This window comes from Euprymna scolopes, chromosome 14 (genome assembly GCF_053919585.1).
Source record: "Euprymna scolopes isolate OS-2025 chromosome 14, ASM5391958v1, whole genome shotgun sequence".
NCBI classification, from domain to species: Eukaryota; Metazoa; Mollusca; class Cephalopoda; order Sepiida; family Sepiolidae; genus Euprymna; species Euprymna scolopes.
Window position 1 is genome coordinate 149167282 of NC_136495.1, and position 18340 is coordinate 149185621.

The 18340-nt window shown below is 30.8% G+C and overlaps 1 protein-coding gene across 1 annotated transcript in view; it reads right to left on the reverse strand.

Annotated features, from left to right (window-relative positions):
* LOC145293283 (eukaryotic translation initiation factor 4E-binding protein 1-like) overlaps positions 1-16732 on the reverse strand; it is a 70544-nt gene extending 53812 nt beyond the window's left edge. The window contains exon 1 of the mRNA XM_080139885.1: positions 15738-16732. Within this exon, the coding sequence (XP_079996011.1) occupies positions 15738-15885 (148 nt within the window). The 5' untranslated portion in view covers positions 15886-16732. The remainder of the gene's footprint in view (positions 1-15737) is intronic.
* Between the last annotated feature and the right edge of the window lie 1608 nt (positions 16733-18340).

Below are 18340 nucleotides of genomic sequence, written 5' to 3' on the forward strand. Positions count from 1 at the left end.
AAAGTTTGTCCCAAGGGTGCTCAGAGAAGATCAGAAAGAAAGACGTTATGGCAACAGGGAGATGGTTGAGCTGATCAGATTCTGCAGTTCTTGATTCTCTGGTGACCTGTGATGAAAGCTGGATCTACTGCTATGAACCAGAAACCAAGAGACAGAGTACACAGATTCGGACCCAAGAAGGCCAGACAGCAAATCCACCCAGAAACTTATGATTCCTTTTTTTTTTTTTTTTTTTTGATTGCACAAGCATGACCTAAATGCACTGGGTTCTCACCAGACAGACAGTCAACAAGGAATACGATGTTGAGGTTTTAAAGGAGTTCAGGAAGAGATATCGTCGGAAGAGGCCAACACTTTTCAAATCGGGTCAGCAGCATTTCCACCAGGACAATGCACCAGTCCACAATTCCATTCTTGTCACAGACTATTTGACCAAGATGGACATCAAGACAGTTCCTCACCCTCCGTATAGTCCAGACCTTGCTCCCTGTGATTTTTGGTTGTTTCCTAAGCTCAAGGGAAACCTTAGAGGCTATTGTTATAAGACAATTGAGGAGATGAAAGAGGTGGTGACACGCGAACACAAGAGGAATTCTATGAGGCCTTCCAGAAGTTGTTGGAATGGTACAACAAGTGCATTGCAGCGAGAGAAAAATTACTTTGACGGGGGACTAAAGTTTCATGCGTGTACTATCAATAAGGGCCCATACAAAAAAAAAAAAAAAAAAAAAGGGTCTGGAAACCTATTGAAGGCACCTCATACATTGACAATTCCATTAAAGTACTTGTAATGAAAGTTAACACACAATAAAATTAATAGAGGATAGGAGAAGGGGAACCACAGTACAAAATGTTGTCAAACTTTCTCTCCAGAGAATTATTTGTTATGGTGTTACATTCATGTAAATATTGATAAAACAACTTGGAATCTTAAACGAGACCGACAAAAACATAATACAATGAATCTATATATCTATAAAAGTGAAAATGTCTGTGTGTGTGTGTATGTGCGTGCGTGCGTACATTTCCCTACCAAATAACTGTCAATTTTCGGTCTAGAGACTCAAGATTTGACATAAGGAGTATTGAGATTTGGGAAAATCTTTTTAATCGGTTTCCGACCAGAAATTTGGCTGTCTAGGGGCTAAAGTTCAACGATTTGACCTTTGAAAACTCTACCAAACTCCTCTGCCAATTTTGGGTTTAAACACTTGAAATTTTAAATGTAGGTTACTTAAAATTGGATCAAATTTTGTAATTATTTTGAGCCCAAAACAATAAATGTTAAGGGGTTAAAATTGGGGTCAAAGTTTTAAAAAATTGAACCTCTGCGGTCTCTCCCAAATTAAGGGTATTCAGAGATAGGGCAAGCATTTGAATCGGTTTGGGTAGAAAATTTGAGCCGCCAAGGGGTCAAAGTTCAAAAGATTTTACCTTTGCGGTGTCTATTAAACTACTCAGTCAATTTTGGGTCTAAATATTTGAAATTTATACATAATGGGTATGCAGCAAGCATTTTAATCAGTTTTAGGGTGAAAATTTGGCTGCCAAAAGGTCAAAGTTAAAAGAGTTGACCTTTGTAGATTCTACCAAATTCCTCCGCCAATTTTGGGTCCAAACACTTGAAATTTTAGATGTAGGTAACTTTGACATAGGTAAAACCTTGTATTTTGATTTGAGACCAAAATAATAAATGTTAAGAGGTCAAAATTGGGGTCAAAGTTGAAAAATATTTATCTCTGCAGTTTCTACGAAGTTACTCAGACAAATTTTGGTTCAAACATTTGAAATCTTACATAAAGTGTATTCACACGTAGGGCAAGTTATGAACAGTACATAGGCCCGAGCAAATCCAGGCTGAACTGCTAGTACATAAAAAACTTTCTACAACCTGATGCTATCAAGTGTTGTACTTTATACATAATTGGCAGATCATCATTACATTCAGTTTAACATTCGTTTCATGTGCTCGCATGCATTGGTCATTTTTTAGAAAATCCATTGTTGGCCAAGCTTTTATTTATTCCTTTTTCTCTAGAATCAATTCTTGTTATTTCCTCCTTTGTTTACTTGAGCCTTTCCCTGTCAACTGCTCTACATCTGCTGACCATTCTTTTAAAGAAGTCTGCTCTTCTTCACATATCCAACTATAGCGTCCAGATTTAATCTTCCTCTCAGGTCATCAACTCTAAGCCTGTCTTTAAAACTCATATTACAAATCTATTTTATCACTTTCATATTATTTCTTGCCATACATCATAAAGTTCCACTTCCATGCATCATAACATACACATGTCTAATAGAATCAAGAAGGAATCTAGAGAGCAAGAGATGGGGGGAAAATACGATAAAAATAAATAAGATAAAATTATATGTATGAATCACCATGGATAAATAAACTGAATACCTTTATAACATAGGATATGAAATTCTCCTTCTCCCTCTATAAAAAAACAACAATAAAAAAAGACACTTTTGAAAAAAAAACAAAAAAAAACTAGAAAGTTTTCATTTTGAAAAAAAAAAAAACAAAAAAAAACGTACACGTGAATTGGAAAACACTTGAGACTGCTGACGTTGGATTTCAAAAGGAATCACAGCTGAAACATGTATGCACATATTTAACCAATAATGTTAGTATAAATAAAAAGAAAATTATACAGTAACCAGGACTCTATGGACAAATTTACCTTTAGCTGACTTTTGACAACTAAATATTTTTATTTATTAGCCAAATTTAATTTTTGGAATGACATCTCCGCTCCATGACAAGTACGTATATCAGTTTTTCTGTATTTTTTTTTAAATCTAAATATAAGTTTTTCTGTATCTTTTTTAAAATCTAAATATACACAGAATTGTTAAGACTTGAAGATTTATAAACATTCAAATTTCTTCAGATGCTTTTTAAATAGCCTTTCTTTAAAAAAAAAAAAGAAAAAAAAAAGTATATTGTTCTCTTAAATCTTTTATTGTTTAAATAATTTGACTTTGCTCGTTTTTAAAAACATAATGGCTGAAAAGACATTTTTCACTCACTTTTGGAAAATTGTCAGTGAAAGAAACAATTGAAAAAAGATAAGTGTTTTATTATTTATAGTTGTCATTTGGAAAACTCACTTGCAAATGTGACTGTTTTACTTGCAACGTAAAACCCTGGGCAATAAAACTCTTCCTGTTATTGAGCACTATTTTATAATCATTGGCGTTCCATTGGATTAACATCTAAGAAATAACAGCAATAGTTGTAATTCCTATTTGTACATAAATTTCAAGTTTTTTTTCCCTCCATAATCATAATTATATTCTGAAACCATATAGACCAGCATATTTGTAGAAGTAGATTTCATTTTGACCACAGGTGATACAATATTGCATAGTGCATGCATTTGCATAGCGCATACATACTAAGAAATTATTTTTTTAACTCATGTAAAATTTTCATATTCATGAAAAATTGTTATTGCAATAAATCTGAACTTTCACAAGCGTTTCCAGGCAGATAACGGAAAGAATCAGAATATGCTGAGCTGCTTAGCCAATCAAATTCAAACTAGTAGATAAGAAAACAATTCAATGAATTTTTCAATTCAATAAATTTTTTGCCAAAGTTTACAGGCAATTAACAAAATGAATTTATCGCAGCCAAGCGAAAAACACCAATCTGAGCAGAACCACCATGTTCTCTACACAAAAACAAAATCATGAATATGACCACCAAAAATTAATAAATCTGCAAAAAAAAGTAACAAGTCTCATTTTTGTTTTTCTTTGTTTTCGTTCATGTAAAAAAAAAAAAAAATTCCCTCCACACACACACAAAAAGCAAAAATCAGAACAATGCCCCCCTCAAAATAATAACAATAGCCCCCCATAATATAAAAATCTAAAAAAAAAAATAAAGTCTCATTACTGCTTGTTTTCATTCACGTAAAAATAAAAGCAAAAAAAAACACATATACAAACAAAAACAAAACAAAAAGTCTTCAATATTTTGTTGTTTTAATTCGTCTTTGTTTTCTTGTTGAAGTAAAAGTTTAACATTACCATTGGTATTTTAATTATTTTCTCCTTAAAGTAACTATTTGGGTTTTCTGTTTTCAGGTGGTTCTTATCGGAATATTCTGGTTCTTTCCCTTATCTACCTGGAAATGCTCATGAAAGTTTGACTTCATTGCGGTAACAAAACTGCATAAGTATAAAAAGATTTTCAATGATTATATGGGATAGCTGGAAATTAGAGTACATACGAGTCTCAATCATTCCTGTGAAACGCCAGGTGTGCCTCAAAGAAATTTATTGAAATGTTAGTTTACCTAAACTCTCTCCCTATCCAATTAATGGCGAGTACATCTTTGGGCCCAACACTAACAATTGAACATTATAAAATGCAAAAAATAAGATAATATGGCTGAGTGAAAAAATAAAAATAAAGACATAATACTTCCGATTCAATCCCAGCAAAACGGGAATCTCCTACTACTAGATCAATAAAGCGATTTACATATCTGATATCCAGACAATGTCTGCTAATATATACATTTCTCTGTTAAATATGATGAAGGTCTCCACGTTTGACAAACAAAAAATAACCTTATGGAAAATATAGAAACATCTATATATTAATACGATAGTGTGTGTTCTTTTGTGTGTCACGCTTTCTGGCAAATTTCATTGGCATTTAAGAACATACACGCTATCGTATTAATATATGGATTATACTAAATGTGAGTTAATGAATTTGGTGAGTGTTTAATGAGATCCCAGGCATAATCTCCTCCTTCTTTTCAAGTAGGGGGGGATGATAGTCTGACGTGTTTACTTCCGGTGATGATGTCATTTTCTGTTAAAAAAGATGCATATAATATATTTATGATGTACAACATTGACATTAGATGTCATATTCCAAAAATCACATGGATGTACTGCCGATTCCAAAAATTAGGTAAATGGATAATAGGTGCACGCTAGTGTAAAGTAATACATGAACTTGAAACTAACATCAACTCGCACAGTTTTTATGGATGTGAACAAAAGTGTAGTATCTAGTAAATATAGTGTCTAAGTTTGCCTTTATGGAGATAAGTATCCAATTATTTTTAGAATAAAGTACTGAGCACTTTTTTGTACAAAAATTAATTTTTTTGCTGTATTTAATATCTTAAAAGGAAAATTAACATTTGATTATCCAATTCCTTTCTCCACTTAATGACAAATAGATTCAGTTGTCTTTGCTTAGGATCAAAGTGTAGTATATAATCCAATACTATACTTCATCCGTTCTGTTTTCAGTTAGTAAAAGAAATCCTTCTAGACTGAGGCAACTTTTATTTTTGTCCCAATCCAGAATGCCCCATTTTGAGAATGGGGAGCTGGATTTTCCCCTCATGAAAATATTTTGTGGGAAGGCAAATTAAATGGGGATTCAAGTAGACATTGAACAGTTTTATAGCAAAGCGAGTTAAGCAAACGAAAAAAAAATTTTTTTTTAATGCTCACATAGTTCAAGAGGCTTAAGTTTAATTACATCTTACTTTAAAAGCATATCAAAGCTTAAATTTGGGTCAGTTACTCTTACGAAATAACAAGCGATATAAATCAGTTTTATTATCGAATAGATAAAGCAGCTTAGATGATAAATATGTACTCTTATTATTATTATCATCATCAAGTAAACAAAATACTTTGTAAACAAATTGTTTTTAGAGGTAAACAAACGCATCTGTAATTCTACCTCATAACTTTCAACCAATCAGCGTCGTGCAAGTTGACCACGTGATAAAACAACCTTGACAATGTGAAGAGTGAAATGGAACGCTGACATTTATTTCGAAATGTTGGCTGAAATCGATTTTGCTTTATTTTATTTTATTTTTTTTTTTTAATAAAATTGATTTGTGAAATAATTTATCTGAATCGATTCCAAGTCTAAAGAAAAAAAAGAAAACGTTTTTTAAAAGAGGCGAAACTGAACGGCCGATTCTTACATATTTCGTTCGATCGTTTTGTTTTTTTTTATATAATTCTTTTCATGTGTTTTTCCCCCCACATTAAAAACTGACCTTTAATAAATAAATTTGAATCTTTATAATTTCTTAAACAGACTTGATTTCACTACAGAATTATTGAAGAACTTAAATAGCAATTCCGTTCAGTATTGACAGACTATGAATGAATACCCACTGACAGGTACCTGCAATATGAAATGTTTGTGGCAAGAGTTGCGCAATCGCCAACCACATCGCTCTTGAGTCGACACTTAATTCCAGTTGCATGTATAAATTCAATGGAAACAATGCTGAGATAAGCGGAGAGCGCCTAGTATTCTCAAATGGTAACCTATCAGGCTCACCATTGCGTAACTTTGGTAATATGGCGAGAATAGGTGTGTCAACGTGATCATGCCGTAAATAGCAATTAAAACAAACGAAAAGTAAATGTTTCCATTTCCCAATATGACAAAACATTTATATTTCCTAAACATAAAAATAATGCCAAATCTGCTGCAAAGAAAGTAGATTCCCTCTAATGGGTAGGGGGGGAGTATCTTCGACCAAAGTCTAAGTCATTTTTTAAATTGCGTTTTCCCTGTAAACAGTGGTCCTGTGCAGTTCTAATAGGTCTACCCCCAAGGCTTTGCCTTCTCCCTTGAAGAAGAGGTTAGTTCATTGCTAATCGCCTGAGGCGCCTCTACTGGAGAATGTCAACGGGCTGTCTAGGCATTTTTTGCAGACCATAAGGTGCTGGTTCTTCAATCCAACTTTCTGAACCTTGTATCACATCTTCCCGCCGTGGAAGGGAGATAAATAACTCCTTTAACCAAGCTAGGAAACTTCCCGCACCTGTCAGTATCCTATATCATACACTGAGTATTATCACATCTGAGATCATGCACCATCGATAAGTCCTAGACAGAGAGCGCAAAAAAAAAAAAACGAATCTTTCATCTAAAACGTCCCACACTGTCTAGCAAGCTCCAATCCATGTCCCATCACCGCAATGTTGCATCAATGCATCATGTGTTTGCTTTCAAAGTACTTCCACAGAAATGTGCTCTGATGAAATTACTGCATTTGAACTCCTTCAACGCTATAATAAACACAGCCCCATCCACCATTTTAGAGGTCCCCAGGTGTAGGAAAACATTATAATGTCGGTCGCCATTTTCGTCATTATTAAGGTCAAAAGTTTGAGTTATGCCCCTCGACTGTAAATGCTGAAAATGGCGACCGAGACCTTCCACCGATGAAATTTTATTTTATCTTTTAAAAACAAGCATACTGGATAAATTTGCGTAAATTCTGATGTAGAATCTTTTTTTTTTTTTTTTTTTTTTTTTTTTAATTCAAAAGTTTTCTTTTTAATACAACATTACATTTATCTGGAGAATCAACATTTTGCCGATAAAAAAGCTTGTTATTATTCATAAAAATGTTAACGTTAATTTACAGAAAAATGAAATATTAAAAATATTTTTAATAAATTGGCAAGAGAAATGCCTTTTAAGGTTAATAAAATAGTAAATAGAATTAAAATAAATATTAAAACAAGTTGGAAAATTTAGTAAACTTCGGGTGTTTTTTTTTATCTGTATTTTATTTCACTATTGTGCATCCGTACTTTTCAGTCGAAAAGAGGCGTGGCTTAGTAGTGTCCGATATCTGCCATAAAACAACAGTACGGGTTACAAAACAGAATTACAAGTAAATTTTGGAACTATGAATATTAATATTTCGAGGGTTATCTAGAACTTTTCAACCTTAACATGGCTGCCATTGAAAGAACATTATGTTAACGAAATTAGTTATAGCTTTATAACAATTTAGTCCAATAATTTAATGATCAATCAAATTGTTATAAAACCATACTTCACGTGGTAATGTTGTTTCAATGGCAATTATCTTAAAGCTGAAAAGTTCAAGATAACCTTTACTTTTTACTGTCATTACTATTACTGCATTTCGGATTGAAATATTTTTTCAATTAAATTTGAAAAATAATTTTGACCTACTGCAGATCAACGATTTGAAGTTTGGTTGATAAAAATGTGTGCCATTCTTAAAGTGCTTCCTGATCCGACAAGGCTTCTAAAAGACCTAGATTGTTTTGCCTGCATCTGTCGAGGTTTTTAATTTGCAAAATAAAAACAAATTTGAAATTATTGCTTTTCTTGATTTGGCGGTTGTTAAGATCGACGGGTCGATTTATTTTAATATGTCGTTTTAAGCAAAAACAATATCACGTACTTGTCGTACATGTCGAAAATAGTAATATGTCCAAAAATTAAGAAAATTCAATGAGTAGAACTGATATTGCGTTTTTAGTAAAAAAGTATCGTTATAGAACAACACATATTACACGCCATGAATAACAAATCTAAAATATTCGTTCCGAGTTATGTCCTCTCTTCAGTCTATTTTATAACGTCTAAGAAAAATGCAATTTTACCCAGTTTTCATAAAGTTACTTTTACCTATAAGCAACTTTTTACTCGTTGCATTTTCTTAATTTTTTTTTTTTTTTTAGATATATTACTATTTTTGACATGGCAATTAAATCCGTAATATTATTTTCGCTCAAAACGACATATTTTTTTTTAATCGATCTGTCGACTCTATATTAACAAGCACCCTTGACTCATATATCGGCTATGTTTTTTATTTTTTTAATTTTTATTTTGGTTTTCTTTGCATAGACTATTAAATTTATGTATTTAATATATATATATATATATATATATATATATATATATATATATATATATATATATATATATTTCAAACCATTTTTTCCCAACTATAAGTTTTGAAACAATAAAACCCTACTGAAACACTTTCAGCAAATAATTTCGGCCAATCATTTAAAAAGCATTACTGAAAAGAATCAGTACGTTTTAAATACAGTCTTAAAAGTTGAAAATGGAAAATAAAAAGATTGATACGAATTGGCTTTCTTTGGATTCAAATTGAAGGGAAATTAAGGAATATAAGAGAAGAAAAAAATGATAAATAAAAATGCGATCGTTTACTATCTTTAAAATAAAAAGCATGAGGAAGGACGGGTGTCGCCATGTTTAAACTACGGCAGCACGAAAATGCATCTATTTTGACGTGAATCTTAGTTTCCAGGCTTCTTTGCGTCAAATATAAATGAGTGTTTTGGGCTACTGTAACTAAATAAAAATAAAACTCGAACAACACTCGTAATATTAATGTAAAAGTTACTTGTTTCTTATATAAATACAGGTTCTACTAGTACTAGTTTATATTAACTATTGATGTACGCTCAGGTAAAAATTTGGGATATTTAAAAATAATAACACTTCATTCGTGTGCAGAAAACATGAAATAAAAATTAGGTTGGAAACTAATCGATTGGAAATATTTAAAACTTCTCGCAGATGCTTATTGCTTCGGTTTTTGGATTTAAACAAATAAAAGTTATTTTGTTACCAAACTTATCAGACCAATAAAATGGGATATTTGAGACCAAGTTTACCAAGTCATCTTAAATCGGGCTCAAGTCCTGCAACAATTACATATCTAATCTTTATTTAGATCATATCGTTTTAAAACCTTTTTAAAATAGCGGTGCCGATTATTTTAGTCTGATTTCTTAAAATAAACACACACACAACAAAAAGTTAATTTTAATAAAGTGCTATCTAAATGTAAGTTTGATATGGAACTAGTTGATCCTATTTGAAGAACTATATATATATTTTTAATTTATTAGTTCTTATTTTTTAATAGTTTTTAACTCCTATTTTAGTCACGTAAGTTATTTAAAGTGACTTAAATTCATTTTTTTTTTTTACATGAAACGTTTAAAGCCTGAAAATGAGTTTAAAAAAAAAACACAACAAACAATTAAGTTTCCCCCGTAGTAATAAATATATATTTTATATATGTTTTAAAAAAAAATAATATATATACCTAAAACAACATGAAAACAGACAAGGCAAAATATTTATTTAAATGTAAAAAGAAAATTTGATTGTTTAACTGTAATTCTAAAAGAGAAACAAGACGTAGAAAAATACGGGAAGTTTTTTTTAAGGAAAGAAGAGAAAGGGGGTGAGCATAACCACGTGGTGCACATAATTCTTTTTATAATTAACACGAAACCACAAGGTTAAAAAAAAAAAAAAAAAAAAAAAAACGTGGCGAAGTCTTTATATTTAAAAACAATGTTGAACAGAGACTTAAGTTTATTCGGAACATTTGGAAGTATTAGTCGTACTATTAAATGGATTTTGTCCAGAAATAAAGTTTATTTATTGCTTTAGTTTAATCGTTGACAGCCATTACTTTTTTCTTACACAATAAAATAACGAATATTTCGCAGCGAAACAAGATGTTAAAACAAAACAGAAAATAAAACATACTATTTAAGTAAAAATAAGTTACTGAACAAAAATGACTACGAGTAAAAAAAAATCGATTATAAAAACATTTGGTACTAGTGCTGCTGCACTTCTTGATCCGTGACCGTGCTGAAATGATATTATTTAGAAAGCCATTCTTTGTCCTCTGTATTCGCAATCCTCAAGGTGTTTGCATCTAGAGAAAATGCAATTTCTCTCAATTTTCCGTAAAAATTACTTTAAGTATAAATAATTTTCTATTCGATGAATTTTCGTAATTTTTGGATATATTACTATTTTCGAAATCACAATTAAGTACTGTTGTTTTTGCTTAAAACGACATTAAAAAGAAATCCATCCGTCGACTCACTCACCCCGAAAAATGTGAACATGACTTAGGTGTATTTTGAAATTTTTATTCCAAGCCCTTTACCCAGGTAAAAGAAAACAGCTACTAGTATCGACTGGTGCCCGGAAAACTCGTCCCGGGAAAACTCGTCTCCGGAAAACTCGTCTCCGGAAAACCCGTCTCCGGAAAACTCGTCTCCGGAAAACTCGTCCCCTTTCGCTAGGTAGGAAAACTGGTCCCTTATTGAATTAATATCGATTGAAAACACATTTTATGATCGTTCTTGAAGGAGAAATTGTTTTTTTAAAATAGACTATAGCCCCCCCCCCAATAATATTGAAAAAAAAAATGTTTTACTTGTTTGATGTTTTTTTTTTTTTTTTTTTAAATAAAATCGATTTTCTAAGTGTCCGTTTTCTACCTAACTGGCTAAGTTCTTAGTGGTTTCACTTATTTTAAAGCGTTTATTATGTTCATAAACGAGACCGCATATTTTTTTATATTAATATAAAAAGAATTTACTTATTTACTGTTGTTATAAAAGGGTAAAATCGATTTGGGTTTGTATTACTGTACACATAGATTCGAAAAAATTGTCAAAAAACAAATATATAACAAATAAATGTTATCAAAGGCAAGATAAGTTACTTTCCTACCAAACTGCATATATTTTTCGTGTTTTTATTCAATGTAACATGTTTATTCAGCTCGAAAAACATACAGTGTTTACCGATGTATTGGAACATTCAAAATAGCGGCCGAGTGCCGACTCTCTCTTAAACACAGTAAGTTCGGGAATAGGTGTTATAAATAATAAACTAGACAAAATACTATTAAAAAAACACCGAATATATGTCAACCTATGTCACGGTAATATATATTGAGCGAATTTCTAACAGTATTTTGTCTAGTTTATTATTTTTCGAATCTATGTGTACAGTAATACAAACCAAAATTTTAATATTTTTTTAAATATAATTTAGAGAGTGGGGGGGGGGTTATATCTCCCTCGGAAAAACAACCAACAAAAAATGAAATTAAAATAATTCTTGATAAACGATAGCGGAGTTTTCAATAAAATTGATTAATAAATATATTTAGTGATTACTTTTTCTCTGAATGATTGATTTTAGAATTTTGAAGTAAAAATTAAAAAAATTAAAAATGAGTTAACGAGAGATTGTTAGCACATGGCATCTCTCGCGCCAAAAAAATATTTCGCTTTTGATTTATTAGTTAATTTTTGCAAAATTTGACAGGACGACAATAAATGTTGATAATTGATAGAATTATAATTTTGAATAACGCATGAGTGCATTTGGTATGAGAGAAAACGAAAACATAACAACAAAAAACTATCATAATTAAAAAACCAAAACAAAAAAGTAACGCTCCCAGTTTTTAATTTTTGTGTTTTGTTTTTTTATTATTGTTTTTATGACTCCAAAAAACATCGTTAAAATAAGAACCAAAAAATTTTTTAATTAACTTTGTATGAACATAATAAACGCTTTAAAATAAGTGAAACCACTAAGAACTTAGCCAGTTAGGTAGAAAAAAAAACAAAAAAAAACATTAAACAAATAAAAATATTTTTTAAAAATATTATGGGGGGGGGGGGCTATAGTCTATTTTAAAAAGCAATATCTCCTTCAAGAACGATCATAAAATGTGTTTTCAATCGATATTTATTCAATACGGGACCAGTTTTCCTACCTAGCGAATGGGGACGAGTTTTCCCGAGACGAGTTTTCCCGAGACGAGTTTTCCCGAGACGAGTTTTCCCGGGACGAGTTTTCCTAAATTCGTATCGACTAATACATTCGACAAAAAAAAAAAAAAAAAAAAAAATTAACTTAAATAATCAATGAAGGGGAAAAAAAATATGCATGCATAAAATTATCTTCTACTTTACGCGATAATAGTTAAAATTTTAAACACCTTGCTTCAATCGGTTTTTATATATTTAGCGTTCAAAATTATTTTAAAATTTGGTGGTTTTCTTTTTGTGTTTTTGTTTTTTAATTACTTTGACATTTAAGATAGAAAACAAAGTAATAAAAAAAAAAACGGGCATTTCTACAATAGTCAACAAAAAAATAGAGGGGTATGAAAAAAATGCCTAAAATATGAACATTTCATTTCATATAAATTATCATTAGTTAATAGAAAAATATAGAAATATATTCAAACAGGACTTTTAATTAAACTCTTAAATAATCTATGCAAAAGAAACACGTTCTTAAAAAAAATCGATTTTGACTTTGAAAATTGAAGACTCAAGAATACACTGTGATGTCATATATGTGTTTTATAGTTTTAGAATGGTAACGATGCTATACCGACTCAAACAAACGAGTGCTTTCGTGGAATTTGGAAACTACAAATCGAATAATAGTCTTGAAGATCTTTTGAAACGCAAATTTGAAACACTAAAAATATAAACATTACTTCATAATTCATTTGATTTTTTGTGATGTTTTTCGTAATTGCTTTTTGTTGTTATTATTATTATTATTTTTGAAGTTAAGGAACCGAACATATGTGAAATACTTTCTAATTAAAAATAAAAAAAGGAATTTATTTTTAAAAGAAAAGGGATTTTTAAAAAATAAGATCAAGGAGCGAGGACGGATGAAACTTAAGGCACAAAAACCTAATGAGCACGTGACTAACTCCCGAATAATCGATGACGTTTACACCTGATGTTTATTGCTTTGCTTAGCAAAATAATGTCCTTCACTAGAATAATAAATCCTATGAAAAATAAAAGTTTACCATTGTTTACATATAGAGAACCTATGTATGACTTTTTTTTTGTTATTTAAAATCGGTTAAAAATGAATTTATTCACAATTGTAAACATAAAAATAGCTATACAAAACAAGAAAATGTTATTTTTGTCAAATTAGGTTTTATGTTGATATTTTGCAAGTGTATTTTTTTTTAATAAAATGAAATTTATTATTTAAATCGAGAAATATTTACGCGAAACACAATTTTTTTCCATAGTTTATTATTTTACCATACATTTGACCCGTGGCCCGCTTAACAAATATGAAGTGTTTGCTACAAAGAAATTAGCACGTGGTGTCTAATGATTTTAATAAATTGGTAAATTATGACAAAGCTAAATTATTTTTTATGTTTACATCTTTCTCATATATATATATATATATATATATATATATATAGGCAAAAAACACTTTTAAGAGAAAAAAATGTTGATTTACTTAAAATAAAATTTCAATGTGAAAAAAGAAAATAATTAGATGGAAATTTATCACATTTATTAGTTATAAAAATAAAATCATATTTTTTATTTAATTTTGGACACAAAAAAAAAACAAAGTTCCCTTTTATTTTTGAAGATTTGCATAAATGGTGTCTGAAAAAAGGACCCAAAATAAGCAAAAATCACGTGGGGAGAGAAAAAAAAATAATCAGCGCCATTTTGACTAGGGACGAAGAAGCCATATTTACAAAAGTTAACTTATAAATTTGCAATTTAGCTTTATTATTGTTATTTAATCTAATTGCATAATATAAGATTGTGTGAGTTTTTTTATTATTATTATTTAAATATTTATATATAAATAAAACATAACGAGAAAACAAGCTACAGAATTCTCAATATGCGTCTCTTTCGATGTTCTGTGGCACACATGTATTTATTTTACACGAATATATTTTTTTTTTTTTTTTACTAGATCTCATATTACAAAGCTAAATTTAAAAATTTCGGTACTCATGCAGAGAGTGATCCGTGCTGAAATAATAACGTTATTATTTAAAAAGCCATTCTTAACATGGAGGAGAGGAGGGTGTTTTGTACCTATTCTGTACTTTAACTTTACAATTGAATTAAAAAAAAAAAAAAAAAAAAAAAAAAAAAACAATAATAAAACTTTAATTAAACGTGGAAATACGATTTTAAAAAAATAGCGCGGCTCTGCACTAACACAAAAAATTTTTTTACATGCGTTCTTTTTAGTTAGGGCGAAATATTACTCATCAAATTAAATAATAAAAACACGAAATCAAACTTTGAATTAAAAATGAATAAATAATATCTGAAATGCTTGGTCACGTTACCATGTTATAGCTTTAAACGTAACTTTTAGAGGTTAAACGAATTGGGTACTTTATGCAAAATACGGACCGTGCTGAAATAATAACGTTATTTAGAAACCCATTCTAAGAGTGGGAGGGAGGAGGGCGTTTCATAACTATTCTGTACTTTTTACTTAATTCAATAAACAAAAATACTGTAAAAATTGAATTCTATCTAAAAAAATTTTTTAAATAACACCGCCCATATTCTGTCCGTATTTTCGTTGTAAAATTATTATTTAATATTTTTATTTATTCTTTTTTTTTTTTTTTTTTTAATAAGAATAAAATTTTTTTAATCTTATTAATTGATTTATTTTTAATGAATCGTCGCTTGTCTATACTTAAAATAATTAAAATCGTTTGGATTGGGTAGTTTTTTTTTTTTTTGGTTTTATAATCAGAAATAGGGTATGGCTTAATTCGGACCTAGGACGCAATTCTCCCAGTCATTACCTCCTCGTTTGGAGGGGGTGGGATTGATTTCTACTCGGTCGCCGGAAACGAGGAATGTTGACGGGGTTGATCATGATAGATTTAGAGTGCCCTGTTTCTTTATCTGCCGTCCATTGCACTAATGTTAGACACAAGGTCAGTTTAGAGTGGGCGATTATTCCATTCTCAAAAAGGGGACACTTCGGAACAGTGTAAAATTAGCCATGATCAATCACGTCGACATTGGTCAATGGGGAAGCCCACATCTGGCAATATGCAATAAATCAAACTTGCTTCTTCCAAAAGGAGGGAACAATGCCTAGGAGAACGGCCTCCTGAGGCTGACACTTATATTTAAAAAAATATATGCATTTTTCTTTTCTTTTTTTTTTTTTTTTGTAAATAAACAAATAACTAAAAATAAATTTCAACAGAATTCAAACAAAAACACGATCACGATTTAGAAATGCCTACCTCCAGGAGTAGTGGAAAAAATCGAACCCCCGGGGGTAGTGCTGTAGTCCATAGGCATCTGTGAAGGGTCACTTATCAGGATCCTTTTAGTTGGTATTTCTTTGCCTTTCGGGCTACACATCACGTTGGCCTGATTTTCTGTAGACATATTTTTGTTTGTTTCAGGACGAAATGTCACCAAAAACAGGGGGCTACAAAAATGCTGTATGTGTGCTGCGTAATGATAAAAATAAATATTAAAAAATGTGTTTTAAAAAGTTTCTTCTCAATATTCTTCTTTCCTTTTATCGTGTTCAATCTGTATTCTTTAAGAACAATAACAATGAAATTGGACGTCGCTTTGTTTTTATTCGCCCCCTGCCTGTTTCGATTGCACTAGATTTCGTCCACTTAACTCGAAATCGCACACACAAATGGCGAAAAAATATCTAGTCACATGGGCTACAAAAATAGAGTTGTTGACGATTACCAAATCAAAATAGTATGGTAACACCGACGTGCCAAAATATGGATGTTGAATGCAACTAACAGCGGGCGTGGCTCAAAACATGAACTGAAAAAGAGAAACGTTTTTGTTTACCATATTGTTAAAAAGCGAATGTCATGCGAGCTTGGATTACGATTAATAAACAAAATTTAAAAATTAAAGAACCACGAACGTAGTCACGTATTAAAGACGCAGTAATTGTAGCTTTTTAAGAAATGTTTGCACACTGACAAATAATGTAGCAGACTTATATAATTAATTAAGATAAGCTATTGTTTACAAACAAACCAACACGCACGCACAAATAAATTTAAAAAATGATTTCTTTCTTGCTCATAACAAAAGAAATCGGTTCGAGACAGAAGTTATTATTTTTAGATGTTTGTAATGAAAAAGCAATAACACATTGTTTTTCTGTCGGTCAAGTCGGATGCCGTTGTTCTCCAGGCAGTACATCAAAATGTGTGCGAAATAGTTCCATTTCGATACAAGCACCTAAACCCCACCCCCCAAATATTTGACCATTTTGACAAATAGCATCTCGTGGTCTTACAAACATGGATATTATTACTATTAGCAATGTTGTTTTATAAAACTGGAGCCTTAAACCCGATGTTAATCCTACTCATCTCTCTAATGAGATTCTACTTTTTTAATAGCTTGAAAAAGTTGGAGGTAAAAAAATATTTTAGAATTTAGACAGGGGAATCAATTTCACAGGAATTTAATATAAAATGATAACCCACTTCTGAACCACAAGGCAAGAAGGCGTTTTTAAAGACATATAATCATTTTTTAAGCAAACGTTAAAGGCCGTGGTCAGGGCAGACAGAATATGAGAAAAAAAATCCGTATAAGGATTAAAAGTGATTTAACGTTATTGTTTTTCTTAGAAATCATGTCGATTTAAAATCTACTTAGTATTACGCATGAAAACTTGAGAAAAACACTTTAAATATGTCAACATAATCGGAATAAGCGAAATCACACGACATCAGGTCAAATGGGGGGTCTTGTTTGATTTCGATTAGTCAGATAATCTTTACACATTTTAAGCGTGCTTTTCTCAAGTTTGTATGCATAATACAAAGTGGATTTTAAATCCAAATGATTCCTTATCTAAGAATAGATCAGAAAAACAACATAAAACTATGTTTAATTCCCATACGGATTTTGTTCTTGCATTCTGCACTGGTGACGACCCTTAATGTTCGCCCCATTTTTTTTTTTTTTTTTTTTTCTAAATTTTGTGTGTGTTTGGGGGAAGCAGAACTAACAAATCTTGGGCATTTTTAACGCTAAAAAAAAAAAATAATAATTACTTCGATTTCTTTGACGTATAAATTCCAAGCTGGCTTTGTCATAAAAAAAAGATAATGACACTAATAAACGGAAAGAACAGGATGTTTGGCCATACCATAAACCCTAGTTTAATTAAATCAAAATCTGTAAAGGGTTGATACCAATATTCACCTTATACGCATGGACTAAGGAATGGTCTATTGTAAAAAAAAAAAAAAAAAAAAAAAAAAACTCGTACATAGCTGACAGTTAATGATCCAGGATTGACTTTATGGACGAAAAGGCATAGTCCTAAAGGCTAACACAAAAAGGTAATCCCGGTATGTGAAAGCCTGCAACGGAATAGATGAGCCGACGCATGCAATTGGAAAATGGATGAACAGACATTTCTGTCGGAACATTAGGGATGCGGGTGATATGAGTCCATAAGAAAAACACAAAAAGAAATATTTGTTTGTTTTAATGTATTTTCAGCAGAAAAGATAATTAGTTACTCACACAATCAAGCACTAAAAAAAATCTACTCCAAATTAATTTCGAAAAAATTAAGAAAATTGCCAAGATTTTAGAAAATCTACAATATTGTTTTTTTTTTTATTTATATTATTTTACTGAAAACATTGTGAGACGGTTTAAATGTAACCGCTTACAAAAGTAGATTCTCATTGGCGATCATTAACATAGAATGTGAGGCTTCAATAATACTGCTTTTTTTTTTTTTTTTTTTTTGTATAAATAATCCTTTTTGGTGTTGTAGTAAACACTATGCCCGGCCGGAATAAATGCCCGGCAGGAACATTTCACAGTGATCACC